General features: G+C 35.5%; 1 protein-coding gene across 4 annotated transcripts in view; it reads right to left on the reverse strand.

Moving 5' to 3' along the window:
* Positions 1 to 16,150, reverse strand: part of LOC137392602 (thyroid hormone receptor beta-like) — a 95,467-nt gene that overhangs the window by 18,475 nt on the left and 60,842 nt on the right. For all 4 annotated transcript variants that reach the window (XM_068079021.1, XM_068079020.1, XM_068079023.1 and 1 more), the window contains one exon: positions 14,062 to 14,199. In XM_068079021.1, the coding sequence (XP_067935122.1) occupies positions 14,062 to 14,199 (138 nt within the window). The remainder of the gene's footprint in view (positions 1 to 14,061; positions 14,200 to 16,150) is intronic.

The raw sequence follows: 16,150 nt of genomic DNA on the forward strand, positions 1-16,150 counted from the left end.
GCCCCGACTTGGATGGACATTTTAATAAAAGTTTTAAGCCGAAATGGAAATTTTTTTGCTTGTAAAAATTATATAATAAAATAATATTGTTGAAAATAATGCAAAACATGATTTTCAGAACATATTGAATACATCATAGCCTCGTTGCCACTTGTACTGAAATCTTGTCTGATAGATGGATTTATCAAGTGTAATCAAAGCTGTATTGACAGGCACTTTTGCATAGCTCGACCATTTGTTTAGTACTTGAATCAACTAATCAAATGTGACCAGTGAATTTTTTTCTACAAATTGATACCAATAATGACTCGATAACATTGACTATACATGACTTTTTAGGAATGCAGTTGGTTTCGCCATATATTCGAACATTATTTTCGCCATTATATTAACATATATTCGCCATTATTTTCAAAGACGCAGCATGCTCATATCACTTAGTAACTGGTTTCCGGTGTGGGTAGCGACAGAACTGCGCCGATACAAAGACCTTACTCTACTTGGTTTGCTTGACATAATTACCGTAAACCGGTAGAATTGGTATTCGGTACTTAGATGTTTACACAGCATTTAGAAGGAGCTAATATGACAAGTTTTAAATTTCATTTATTTGAGGCATTTGAGACATTGGTAATAATGTATCTGTAGCTGGATTTAAAATTTTATTCTAGCCAACATGAGCAAATACAAAATAAAATATATGCCAATAAAGTCGTGTAGGACTAGACTTTTATCGCAATTAGCCGATGTAAATACGAGAGATAGAGACAGGTTGTATCACTCGTTACATCATTTTGGGCAAGTCTGGGCATGATTTTTTGGCCTGAGCGCTTTTTACCGAGATCAATTTTTGTCGATTTTAATCTTCAAATATCTTGAAAATGAGGTCGCCTAACACAACAAACAATATCTCAACAGATATACAAAAAAATTTCTTTTAAAATCAACTAAAATTGAACGCAATCACATATTTAACCACTTATGCTAACCAAGATGATGCAATGCATGGAAAGCCTACCAACACACTAAAATAAATGTACTATATAGAACTACATAATGAATAAACATAAAAATTGAAATGACTATATACCGTATACATATATGTTGTGACTATTACGAAAAATCATAACTGCGCATCAACAAGTACTCAGTGATGCCCAGATGCAAAGTGCATGACAATTACAGCGATTCTTTGGGCTGGATATCAATCTAGTTGCATTAGCAGTAGTAATCATGTCACAGCAGTGCAGTAAAATAGCATTACATACTTTTATTACTGCACAGTACGCAGTCCGAGTATTTTCTAGTGCGCACTAAGCAGTAATGGTGCGGCAGCAGTATATCCTACTGCACAGTGTGCAATGCTGGATGCAATGGGAGTTTTACTAGTACACACTTCACAGCGCTAGATGCAGTACAAACTATTGCATTACGTTATACATACACTCACGGCACATTGTCCTGCAAACCTATTACAAAGTAAAGCAATGATTTGACTTTGATGTAGACACAGCACAAGTGCAAGATGTGAATGCTGTCTATTCATAAGGCGTCAATGATTTTTTATCTAACATCACAGGTAATGACAGATATTTTCACTGATACATCTTTGAGGTCTGTTTATGAAATCCGAAAGTAACTTACATCCGGTTAGAATAGACAGTTTGTCACAAAACGAGTGTCAATTAAGTAGCAAATGATATTTATAGTAAGTTGAGCCATAAAGTTACTATACATACGAAATAAAGGCTACAGGCAAGCAGTAGCTGTTATGGGGCATAAGCGACCAATTCAAACAAGCTATATGGACTTCACACCTTGACAGTACTTCCACACTTGACAAGTTAACATAATTAATGTATAAACTTCATAGTTGAAAGTGAGGAGAAATGTATCTAGTTACGAAACTTAAATAAACAACACAATATGAATAGCTATGGCAACTGGGTGTAAGAATGCCCAGCTAAGTTTAGCAGAGAGCTCCATCTCTTATACTACCCTAGGACCAGGCTTGGGGCCACTAGTGAGTATTGAGCGCACTGCACTATTTGCTGGCTAGACGACAGTAAGGTGCACTAGGCACTGCACTAGCACTAGTGCATGGCATAGTAATAATACAAAATGCACTAGGCACTGCACTAGCAGAAATTCTTGTGCACTAGGCACTGCACTAGCACTAGTGCATGGCATAGTAATAATATAAAATGCACTAGGCACTGCACTAGCAGAAATTCTTGTGCACTAGGCACTGCACTAGCACTAGTGCATGGCATAGTAATAATATAAAATGCACTAGGCACTGCACTAGCAGAAATTCTTGTGCACTAGGCACTGCACTAGCACCAGTGCATGGCATAGTAATAATATAAAATGCACTAGGCACTGCACTAGCACTAGTGCATGGCATAGTAATAATACAAAATGCACTAGGCACTGCACTAGCAGAAATTCTTGTGTACTAGGCACTGCACTAGCACTAGTGCATGGCATAATAATAATATAAAATGCAATAGGCACTGCACTAGCAGAAATTCTTGTGCACTAGGCACTGCACTAGCACCAGTGCATGGCATAGTAATAATATAAAATGCACTAGGCACTGCACTAGCACTAGTGCATGGCATAGTAATAATACAAAATGCACTAGGCACTGCACTAGCAGAAATTCTTGTGCACTAGGCACTGCACTAGCACTAGTGCATGGCATAATAATAATATAAAATGTACTAGGCACTGCACTAGCAGAAATTCTTGTGCACTAGGCACTGCACTAGCGCTAGTGCATGGCATAGTAATAATATAAAATGCACTAGGCACTGCACTAGCAGAAATTATTGTGCACTAGGCACTGCACTAGCACTAGCGCATCGAAATGTGAAGTCAAAAATGCACTAGGCAAAGTTTCATTTTACTTCAAAGATGCCTACATTTATTATATAATCATACCATCTCTGGATTGGTCTCATTTTGCTTGTGAATATGTACATAAGCATATGTAATTGGTACTTAAATACATGTATTTAAAAAACATAAGTTTACCAGAAACTTATTGAAAGTTGAAATTTAGTCGATAAGTTACTTCCACTCTATCAAAGATAGATTTAAACTGAAATCCTACATGTACATGTACATCCACAAATACTGCCATGGAGACAAATAGACAAGACAATAGACAAATGGTAAATAAATAAAGTTGGCTTGATTGTAGTTCTAGGGATTCATGGAAACTCCAAACACATGCTCATTTGAGTAGTTAACAACATTGCAAAGAAATATCAAAATTCCATATTCAATACCAATATTAAAGTAAAACATAATGCCATCTCCATCATCTCCATCAAAGGAAAATAATAATATTCAATCTGCACTTGGCACTGCACTAGTGCATACTATGTCGCACTAGGCACTGCACTTGCACTAGTGCATTTATGAAAAAGTTTCCAATCCACACTAGGCATTGCACTAAAGAATTTTATGTTGCACTGTGCACTGCACTTGCACTAGTGCGTTTATGGGAATTTTCTAATCCGCACTAGGCATTGCACTAGAGCATTTTATGTTGCACTGTGCACTGCACTTGCACTAGTGCGTTTATGGGAATTTTCTAATTCGCACTAGGCACTGCACTAGTACATACCATGTCACACTAAGCACTGCACTTGCACTAGTGCACCCAGGGACTCATGTCAAATTTGCACTAGCATTGCACTAGACATTTCTATTTTAAATTGCACTGCACTATGCACTGCACTAGTGCAGTGCGCACTGCACTGCTAGTGGCCCCAAGCCTGCCTAGGACACTTATGTATACTACGCGTTATTTAACTTTCGCGAAGTCATCCACTTGCGAAAATTTCATGAGCGAAACTAAACTATCATAACGAACGAGTGAAAACGCGAAATTAAATAGCTTTGGTCATTGATATTCACAATAAAATAGTCATATTAGAAATGCAGGCATTTTTCGTGTGTAGTTGGCTCATTGGGCAATTTCTGCTAAACTCATTTTAGCTAATACACCGACTGAACAGCATGGCAAAGCAAATTAAGATAACAGGTATTTTTGGAAAAGCCAAGGCAAATGAGGAAGATGATGATATTAGTATAGTCACCAAATTTGTAACTGATGAGGATGAAAGTCTGGTAGGGAAAGTCATAAAATTGAATAATAACTAGAAATTCCACTGTCATACAGCCCACGACCAAAGTGATATTGGAAAAAAGAAAGGGTACTGATGGTTGAGAAATGCAATATTAGCAGTCAAATAGGATAACTGCAATGGTAGCTGTAATGTACTGGGTGTGGGTGTTATTATATACAACAAACAGCAATAATGAAAGGAAAAGATTATATGTTTATATCTCTCCTCCTGCAAAAAAAGAAATGCAATATTGGCCAATATTAGAAGTAAAATGCACTGATATTATTAGAATAACCAATATTATTAATATAGTAATAATATAAAACCAATGCACAATTTTGTTTACATTTCAAAATGTCATAGCTATCAATAATTATCACGAAGTTGTGATATTTATATAGATTTTTAGAAAATCTGTACTACGTAGTTATTGTTCTGTAGTCATCCAAACTTATAATTAGTTATTTTAATAATCTCATTAGAACCGTTAGAAAAAATATCATCGTCATTCCCTTTACTTATACTGCGTTAGATTTTTAAAAAATCTGTACTACGTAGTCATTGTTCTGTAATCATCCAAACTTATAATTAATGTAATAATCTCATAAGAAAATGAAAAAATTGAAATCGGCAAAAATGAAACGATTTCTGTACTCCTATGTTAATTGCCGAAACCTTCGGCAATTCGACAATGCTATAGACTGGTGGAAAGTGCACGTTATTTTTTCGCGAAATGCACACGACTTGATCATTCTATTATCTGTCAACCGCCGTTTCAATTTCTGGTCTTAACTTTTATTAAACCAAGCTTTTCAAGCATTTTGTGACGATTTTCGTCCTAATAAATCTGTCTATTTGTGTATAATCTGATCAGATGGGTAAGTTTTTAGAGAACTTTGATAATTTAAAAAGAATTGGTAACATATTTAAATAGGCCTATATGTGTTTTGTATCGTTATTATACTTTAACTAATCTACAAAACGATGGTTAAATTTGTTGATGAAATTTTATTACAAGGGTTCATCTCATTGGTGATGAATAATTTTCGTAAATTGTGTGCACATGCATTTATCATAAAAACTCCCTAACTTCGCATCCGCTTGTTTGGTCGTGGGATTATTGTAGTGATGAATTTTATTACCAACCAAAAACAATATCAATCCGGAGTCATGCCACCGCGTGCTATAAATACTTGAGATCTCATATTGGTACCGCATCAGTCACGGCGGGAGAGACCTTGACGACATTGATAGTCCAAGAAACAAATGGCAGCAAGCGATCAAATTTTATTATCGATCTCGTCCACACATTTCTACCTACGGTTTACAAATACAAACTAGTCCCAAATTGAAAAAAAATTTGTAACAGTGAACTGGACCTGAGGAATCTAATTATGTTTGCTCCACTGCATTTATTTCCACATCAATATATTTTTGTACTCATCAGAGCTGCGAAATTAAGTTGCAGCGAAATTTTACTCTGTATGCTACTCACGAAACTAAATACTAGCGAAATATAAGTATCCTAGGGTATGTACGGGGCTCCATCCCTTATACTCTGTACAGAGTTTCATCTCTTATACTATGTGCAAAGTTCCATCTCTTATACTATGTACAGAGCTCCATCTCTTATACTTTGTACAGAGTTCCAACTCTTATACTATGTACAGAGCTCTATCTCTTATACTATGTACAGAGCTCCATCTCTTATACTATATACAGAGCTCCATCTCTTATACTATGTACGGGGCTCCATCTCTTATACTATGTACAGAGCTTCATCTCTTATACTATGTACAGAGCTCTATCTCTTATACTTTGTACAGAGCTCCATCTCTTATACTATGTACAGAGCTCTATCTCTTATACTATGTACAGAGCTCTATCTCTTATACTATGTACAGAGCTCTATCTCTTATACTTTGTACAGAGCTCTATCTCTTATACTATGTACAGAGCTCTATCTCTTATACTATGTACAGAGCTCTATCTCTTATACTATGTAGAGAGCTCTATCTCTTATACTATATACAGAGCTCCATATATTTTACTATGTAGATATTAATGACCTCTTGCTACATGTTACAGTACATGTGCCAATTGCTCCCTGAAGACAAGCTACCAAATGGGATATGTAGCGCCCAAGTATATGACAGCCAGCCTACAATTTTTCTCTCTAACTAGCTAGCAGTTGCCTCCCGCATTTTAGGTCTTGGTTCGTGCTTATTCAAGCGTATCCTGATGGTCTATAACTGTTTTTAATGAATAATTTCAAGCACGATAAAACGCATGGGTAGCCATCAGGCTAGAACAGCATATGCTGATGCAACGTGACAGCAGTGTCAACACAAAGGACTGTGAACACATTTGTTTCACCTAAACATGCTAACATACCGGAAGCAAGCTTCTCTCAGCTCACAGTTTCTTTTAAAAACCCAAGTGCTGCTTAATGTGATATTTCTATCACATGATATACCCTACCGGATGAATTTATTCGCGGAGTTAAATTTCGCGAAAATTGCCATTTCATGCATATTCGCGGATTAATTTATTCGCGGCTGAACACTGTTTCTCTCTATGAAGAGTTAACTCTATTGCGTCTAGCAATAAAGTTAACCCTACGCATGCACACATTGCGTGTTTCGGTTTCTATTTAACTTACAACTACACGTACGGGTCGATCGTGCTAAGCTATAAATTTTTGGCTGCGTTCATAGGCTTTCACGAATATTCATAGATTTGGAGGCCTTTGATGAACCAACAACTTGTGGTAAGTAATAAATTTTTTTTTCTTCAAAACCATTTACTAAATTAGTTGAATTTTACTTTAGTTTTTTGGTAAAACGCAACATTTATTTTTTTCATCCCTACCGCTTCGTTATTTGTTTTAGTGTGAGAGAGAGATCTTTCATCATACACGGAGGTACAATGACTGCAAGGGTGGTGGATGTCATTCTTAGAAAATCACCAATGATTCAGGGAGGTCTTGAAATTGAGGTAGAAGTGATCGCAGCTGCTAACGAGAAGAATATATCTGTTTTAAAAAAAGGAACAAAACACCTTTACGACCACAAAGTTTTGGCCAGCCAGCAGAACTTTGCAATAGTAAGCCACGAGGAGAGTTCTGATGATAACTTCCTTACCAGCCATGTAGTAGCGAGAAAATTGCCTTTAACATCTACCCAAGACAGTGACAGCGATATAGAGCTGCTATTACCAAAATAACTAGTCAGAGAGCACCATTACACGTTAGTATTCACTTATGAAAAGTACCAGTTTAATCTTATTACTAGACAACCGCCATATGGACTAAACTATTTATATTTACTCCATTCATCGTTTGTAAAATATAATTTGCATTTGAAATATTTTATTTGTACACTCAAGTTTGTAATAAATTATAATATATCTATACATGAAATGAAATATATAATATAATCATGTTTGCTACAGCAATATCAAAGAGTTGTTGTTGATGAAGGGGTCTAGGCTGACTGGTTGCTTCTCTGCCAAAATTCCTGCCTTGATGAATATTACTACTTGTCTCTAGTTTTCGTAATCGGAATAGGTTATATTTCATTCTCAATCTGCAGTAAACACAAAAGAAAAAATATTAATAAGTGTTAAGGAAGTACAAAAACAATAGCAGAAGAATTTAATGAAAGCGATCAGTTTTTAAACAAAAGAATTAACTAACGCAGTTGATTATGGAAAAACGTATCTGCAATGCAAATCAAATACATACCATAATGTCCAGATCAGAATCATTATTGTCCTCAACTACGGTATTAGAGATTGATGGAGTTAATTTCAATGTCAAAAGACTGGAGAGATTTTTGCGATGACGAAGCCATGCCGAATAACTTGTGAAAACCTTGAATAATTTTGTAAAGAAGTTTGATGTAATGGCAATAAAACTCAAAGCCCGGTGATGATTTTAAAGAAGTTTTGGAACTCGGCTACGTTTAGTATTTCTGCCTAGCGGCTATTTTTGCGATGACGCCATTCTGTATATCTTATGACAACCTTGAATAATTTTGTAAAGAAATGTGATGCATTAGCAATAGGGTTAACTCAAAGCCCCAGGAACGATTTTAAAAAGGTTTTGGAACTCAACTATGTTTAGTATTTATGCCTAGCGACTAGTTTTTAATTTTGAGTCAGTATAGTTATTCTCCTTTGTGATTAAAAATAGAACTAATTTTTCGCGGAATTCAATAATTCACGGAATTGACTGTTCGCGAAATCGCGAAATTTTATAACCATCGAATATTTTTATCCTGTAGGGTATATTAATATTTCATGATATAAAAGCAGGGAAGTCGAAGACGATTTCGGTTACCAAGTTGTATCATTATATCAATATCATTTTTAAACTGATGCAATGTATTTCCTCCTTACATTATTACATTTGACCTTTCAAGCTACTAGTTAATCAAAGTTTTTACTAGAGTCACCTGAATCTCGCTCTTTTAAGGTGTGTTCTGAGCAAACAAAAGCAACGGTTTATTATTGCACTTTAGAATAAAATAGGTATACTGTGGTTTCTATAGACTTTCATTAAGGTAGCTTCTGATTATTTTATGTTTAAGATTCCATATTAAAGTGTAAGTGAACATTAAAAGGTTGCACCAAACACTGATTTGAAATTTACAGAATATTAGATTTTCAAATAAAACATTCCAAAACAATGAACTTTGGACATTTCTTATTATATACCGTACTTTTCGGACTATAAACCGCACCCCTATATAAGCTGCATCTGCTTTATTTTCAAAAACCATAATAAAACAATACATAAGCCGCACATTAGTATAGGCTGCAGAACTCAGGGCGGTGCTTTTTAACATGGCATCAACTTTCCTGTTTAAAACGGAACAGTTCCTAACGGCACAGTTTCATAATAATTGATGCTTTTCAACCTATTGTCTAATGGAACAATACCGTTAGGCATTGTTTCGTATTTTCTTTCGCCGCCAAAGGCGCACTAACCAGAGATTTTGGTTAATGCGCCTTAGCGATGAAAGAAAAAGTCACAGAATAGCTGAACCCTTATATAAGCCGCATGGCTCAAATCATCAGAAAAAAGTAGCGGCTAATAGTCCGAAAAGTACGGTAAGTCTTAGACCCTTTATCCAACTCAAAAATGTAAAAGTATGTCAGGGAGGAGACAATAAGTAATGCTTACATAATTTAAATATCACACAGGCCATGAATCCTATATGCATTTGCCATCCCACTACCAAGTTACTGTTGTTCTTGGTGAATAAGGTTGATGGCTGACCAGCAGATGTTTAGGGAATGCATGGGATTAGTTGTGTACTGCATTACTAAGGTAATGTCTGGCGGAACATTACATATCTTCAAAACTGCATTGGATGATTAGTTGTCTACTGCACTACTAAGGTAATGCCTGGCGGAACATTATATATCTTCAAAACTGCATTGGATGATTAGTTGTGTACTGCACTACTAGGGCCATGCCTGGCGGATCATTACATATCTTCAAAACTGCATTGGATGATTAGTTTTGTCCTGCACTACTAGGGCCATGCCTGGCGGAACATTACATATCTTCAAAACTGCATTGGGTGATTAGTTGTGTCCTGCACTACTAGGGCCATGCCTGGCGGAACATTATATATCTTCAAAACTGCTTTAGATGATTAGTTGTGTACTGCACTACTAAGGCAATGCCTGGCGGAACATTATATATCTTCAAAACTGCATTGGATGATTAGTTGTGTACTGCACTACTAAGGCCATGCCTGGCGGAACATTACATATCTTCAAAACTGCATTGGATGATTAGTTACGCACTGCACTACTAGGGCCATGCCTGGCGGAACATTATATATCTTCAAAACTGCATCGGAGTGAATCTCAACACATCTGGTCTAGTTTTACCTGCTTTTTCAAAGAAAAAGCTGAAAAGTGATTCTGTGATGAGCATATTTTTATCTGATGAGTGATTCATCAAACCTTTAAAAAATACACTCGCAAGTATAACAACTTGAACAAATTAGTTGACAAACCTGGGCTTTGAAATCATGAGGCATGAATGCATATTATGATAGGAATCCATTTAATGGATGAATGGTCTAACGGCATTTTTAATCATCAAGGTAGCTCAGCAATTAAAGGCTTGTTTACACTAGCTTGTGAAGTCATAAATTTACAAAGCCTGCTGTTTAAAAGATGCAAGTGTCATAAAATGCCTGGGTAAACACCAGTACTTTTAATATTTGTGGCATGAGTGGTGTCTTGGTGTCTAGCGGCAAGTCTAGTTTCTTTTGTAGCATGTAAATGCTACGGCGCTTGCTGGCCATAGTTTGCACCAGTTAATTACAGCAGCACCAATTAAGCCATTTTATATACAAAAATTGGTAAGCGAAGTTTAATAGAGACGGAAAATGAATGATCTTTGACACTACAGTATGTAGTACTGCAGTATATTGTATTTTTTTATATTACTTGAGTTTCATTTTTTTAAACTTATTATTTCATACAGAGTTATATTTTTAGAGCAACTTGCACTTTATTATAAGGCATATGACTTTTTACCACGAGGTTTAATTAAACACATGCTCTAACAATGAATATGCCTTATCGTGACAGGATGAAAATATTAGTTGGTTATAAACATTCGCGATTTCGCGAACAGTCAATCCCGCAAATTATTAAATTCCGTGAATAATTAGTTCTATTTTTAATCACAAAGGAGAATAACTACTGCATCAAATTAAAAACTAGTCACTAGGCTAGTTTTTAAGATAAATACTAAACGTAGTTGAGTTCCAAAACCTTTTTAAAATCATTGCTGGGGCTTTGAGTTAACCCTATTGCTAATGCATCACATTTCTTTACAAAATTATTCAAGGTTGTCATAAGATATGCAGAATGGCGTCATCGCAAAAATAGCCGCTAGGCAGAAATACTAAACGTAGCCGAGTTCCAAAACTTCTTTAAAATCATCGCCGGGCTTTGAGTTTTATTGCCATTGCATCAAACTTCTTTACAAAATTATTCAAGGTTTTCACAAGTTATTCGGCATGGCTTCGTCATCGCAAAAATCTCTCCAGTCTTTTGACATTGAAAATAACTCCATCAATCTCTAATACCGTAGTTGAGGACAATAATGATTCTGATCTGGACATTATGGTATGTATTTGATTTGCATTGCAGATACGTTTTTCCATAATCAACTGCGTTAGTTAATTCTTTTGTTTAAAAACTGATCGCTTTCATTAAATTCTTCTGCTATTGTTTTTGTACTTCCTTAACACTTATTAATATTTTTTCTTTTGTGTTTACTGTTTACTGCATTGAGAATGAAATATAACCTATTCCGATTACGAAAACTAGAGACAAGTAGTAATATCCATCAAGGCAGGAATATTGGCAGAGAAGCAACCAGTCAACCTAGACTCCCTTCATTGACAACAACTCCTTGATATCGCTGCAGCAAACATGATTAAATTATATATTTTATTTCATGTATAGATATATTATAATTTATTACAAACTTGAGTGTACAAATAAAATATTTGAAATACAAATAAAATTTTACAAATGATGAATGGAGTAAATATAAACAGTTTAGTCTATATGGCGGTTTTCTAGAGCAATAAAATTAAACTGGTACTTTTGATAAGTGAATACTAGCGTGTAATGGTGCTCTCTGACTAGTTATTTTGGTAATAGCAGCTCTATATCGCTGTCACTGTCTTGGGTAGATGTTAAAGGCAATTTTCTCGCTACTACATGGCTGGTAAGGAAGTTATCATCAGAACTCTCCTCGTGGCTTACTATTGCAAAGTTCTGCTGGTTGGCCAAAGATTTGTGCTCGTAAAGGCGTTTTTGTTCCTCTTTTAAAATAGATATATTCTTCTCGTTAGCAGCTGCGATCACTTCTACCTCAATTTCAAGACCTCCCTGAATGATTGGTGATTTTTTAAGAATGACATCTACCACCCTTGCAATCATTGTGTTTCCGTGTATGAAAAATCTCTCTCTCACACTAAAACAAATAATGAAGCGTTAGGGAGGGAAAAAATAAATATTGCGTTTTACCGAAGAACCACAGTAAAATTCAACTAATTTAGTAATGTGAAAAACTCATTACTTACCACAAATTGTTGGTTCATCAAAGGCTTCCAAATCTATGAATATTCGTGAAAACCTCTGAACGCAGCCAAAAATTTATAGCTTAGCACAATCGACCCGTACGTGTAGTTGTAAGCTAAATAGAAAACGAAACACGCAATATGCGCATGCGTAGGGTTAACTCTATTGCTAAACGTAATGGAGTTAACTCTTCATAGAGAGTGACGGTTTTCAGCCGCGAATAAATTAATCCGCGAATGTGCATGAAATGGCAATTTTCGCGAAATATAACTCCGCGAATAAATTCATCCTGCAGGGTATATATATATATATATTTCTCCCAGCTTGTCATATGTATGTCGTTCCAGCTATAGCTACTAGAATCTTGGAATTACTTCTGCATTTTGAGGGATTTGTACTCACGCCGAATGCCTCAACAAGTTTCTTATCCAAGCATTCTACCACTGAGCTAAAAAAAAACCTATTGACTAAGTTGTTATCATATACCGTAGACCACACACGAATTAGGCACATGCTAATTATTTTAGGATTGCACTAATAGTTACAATGCTCCTGTTGAGAAATATTTTTTGCAAGGTTCAATTACTATATCTGGGGTCAAGGCCAATTCTTCTCCGTAGGAAGAACTTCGACATTCTTCTCCTTTTGGTCAGACAAATACAGTATGATATCTCATTTTTACATTTGTACCGGTATCGAGATGTACCAGTATCATCGTAGTCTAAGTTTGGATGGATATTTTCTGGTGGAACAATAACTTTTTTATACACACACTTTTATGCAAGAAATGTTATTCAACATATTGTTAATTCACCATATTCCCGATTTTGATTTTTTTGCTCAATCCGTATTAATTGTACCATTACTGAATCATCTTTTATTGTAATCAGAACAAAACCGACTTAATTTAGCTATTTTTTCTAATTATATCATACTTAAATCTAAACCCTATTATAGTTGTTTTATTCTGTTAATTTATTTGACCTGCACGAAACATTTTCCTAATGATATGAAGTTTGAAAGTTACAGTTGTTTGACAAAGTTTGCAAACTTTTACAGTTGATTTTATTTTCTCTTAAAATATTTCAACTACACGAAACACTTTTCTCATGATATGTAATTTGAGAGTTCAAATGGCAAATATTGCTATATGTTAAATACAAATCAATTGTCTGCGCAAAGACTTTTTTATTACCCGGGCAAGGCCGAGTTGTACAGCTAGTCTATACCATATCATGCATGCAAAGGACCTAAAATATACTGCTAGTGCCAGGCAGCTAAAATCATCAAGAATTGTACTCAATGATTCTTTAGTGACCGCCTTAACAGCAGGAGGAACATATTATGGAAAGCAAAGCTCTACATTTCTACTTTTTTAATGATGAATTTAAACAACATTTTGGTAGATTTTATCAGAAAGTATCAGCATTTTTATTTTAACTTGCCATTGTTTTTGATGTTTGAGGTAATCTGACTGCCAGGACGTTTTAAGATTAAAATCAACAAAACTTGATTGCTGTTAAAACACTCAAAAGTAAAATACATGTGAAATACCGTTGTTAGTCGCTATCATTGCTATAGTTGATTTCAGCTTTTCAGCCATCACAAAGAATCTGCTGACTGCAAAGAACTATCCAATCGTGGCTAGTATGACTATATCTGTCTGATTGTATAGAAACGTCAAGGGCTTTAGCGATTACGCTGCTAACACAAACACAAACACAGCATAGACAAGTTTCTAGACAAGCCTAGACAACCAGGGACTCGCAACCTTTGAAATAGAACCACATACCCCAGCAGCAGCATTGTCTACGTTGGGATGCAAAACTTGCCCTTTTGGTTCCTTTGGTTTGGTAGAAAGGCAAGGGGTGGAAGAAGTGGGCTGATTGGTGCTAGAATCATCTACTACATCCGGTTGGCAAAAGTCATTCTAAAAGTAAGGTGAACTCATGGAAAAGATCAGCGTTATTACGCTGTTATATAATATTACACTATCTACATGTAGTTAGCATTGCAATTCTAGCAATTCATGTACCGTATTTTTCGGACTATAAACCCAACCCCTATATAAGCCGCATCTGCTTTATTTTCCATAAAACCATAATAAAACAATACATAGGCCGCACCTTTGTATAGGCCGCAGAACGCAGTGAAATTAATTGACCTCATTAACGCTAATAGGTTGGTTTAAGAGTTACCCTCTCTGCCCAATGGTACCAATAATACCATTGATATCGCTTCACTGAATTATAAAACAATGATAACAAAACACTAGTTCATATACTAGTATCTTTATTGTTGCTTTACAACCTTGTGTAAAACCACATGTATAGTAAATAGAAATCTCACGTGACATCACTAGACCTTGTTTGATGGTTACGATATGCAGAGTGTTCACACTATATATAGTGGATAACTATTTTTATACTGTACGTAATTGTTTTGTATTGTTCCAGATTGTCACGATGCCCTGATTGTGAGTTAATATCTCTGTAGTCTGCAAATGTCATTCCTCATATTTTTATCAGCCACTTTCTTTAAACCACGGGTGTCCAAACCTTTTGCAAAAAGGGCCAGATTTGGTAAGATAGAAATATGTGGGGGCTGAATATTCAGTCTGATCCTTTTTGTACCATTGCCATTAAATACAAATGAACTTTTCTTGGACTTTTTTAATCACAAATGGCATACGGTAACACCTCTATTTGAACGCCACCTCTATTTGAACGCCACCTCTATTTGAACGCCACCTCAAATTGACCGCCACCCTGAGAGAACGGTTAAAAATAGACCGCCACTCTCCAATTGAATGCCACTTCCATTTGATCGCCACTTTGACATTATTTGATCTTTCTGAGCCCATATTGTCAACTGATCAGTAGAAAAAGTGTACACAAATTCATATTAATAATGAATAGTTTATAGCAATAACAGTTATATTGTTATTGATATTGTTGTTCAATTGCAAAGCTTTTCTTTTTTTCGTTAAAACTTTGAAAGCGAGCAGTAGGTTCGTATTAGCTCAGGCTAGTAGTAGCTCTCTGTTTAACACGGTCTTTCTATTTCGAATTAGCCTACATATATATAAAAAGTGGCTTAAATTTACGATGGTAGATAGCCATAGAAATAATTACTAACTATCTCAGGCTAATAGTAGTTACTTGTTTACCGCGGTCCTAATACTTCGAAGGACATGCATATGAAAACCAGTTCGCAAATCTTGGCCCAAAGGTTATGTTTAGCAAGCAAACTTTTGGCACTGCATCAGTGCTAAATGCAGCACGTGAAAGTTTTGTTCTGCCGAAAATTGGTTTAGATGCTAATATCGACTGGTTCAGCAGTGCAGAAGAATTGAAGCCAGAAGATATCGTGGAATGTATTGGACAACTAGAAGATGATCATTCCACCGAAAGCAACAATCAGAACGCAGCTATCCTAGCAAACGATGGAAATATATTTTTGTTTTAAAAACGTTAATTCTTGTTTCTGCATGTAATATAAGTGTGGTTCGTTTATGTCACTTGCTCATGAATATATATTTGTATCACTTGATAGATTATTGTTGTATAACTTATGAATGTGCAGATTTATAGCATGTTATTTAATAGCATTTTGCAGCTATCTTAACACGGCTTACAATGGATCGATGCCCATAACTCCACATCTATTGCACATAAAAAGCTAGATTTGACTGCAAAACTGTAGCAACCATATTAATTAGTGCAATGATCTTTTATGCAAGATTGCTAAATATAGATATAAAATAAAAATATGTCAAAGTTGAAGACATATTTTTATTTTATATCTATATTTAGCAATTTTGCATAGAAGCTCATTGCACTCACTGATGTGTTTGCTACAGTTTTGCAGCCAAAAATAGC

The sequence above is a fragment of the Watersipora subatra genome, chromosome 1 (genome assembly GCF_963576615.1).
Source record: "Watersipora subatra chromosome 1, tzWatSuba1.1, whole genome shotgun sequence".
Lineage (NCBI taxonomy): Eukaryota > Metazoa > Bryozoa > Gymnolaemata > Cheilostomatida > Watersiporidae > Watersipora > Watersipora subatra.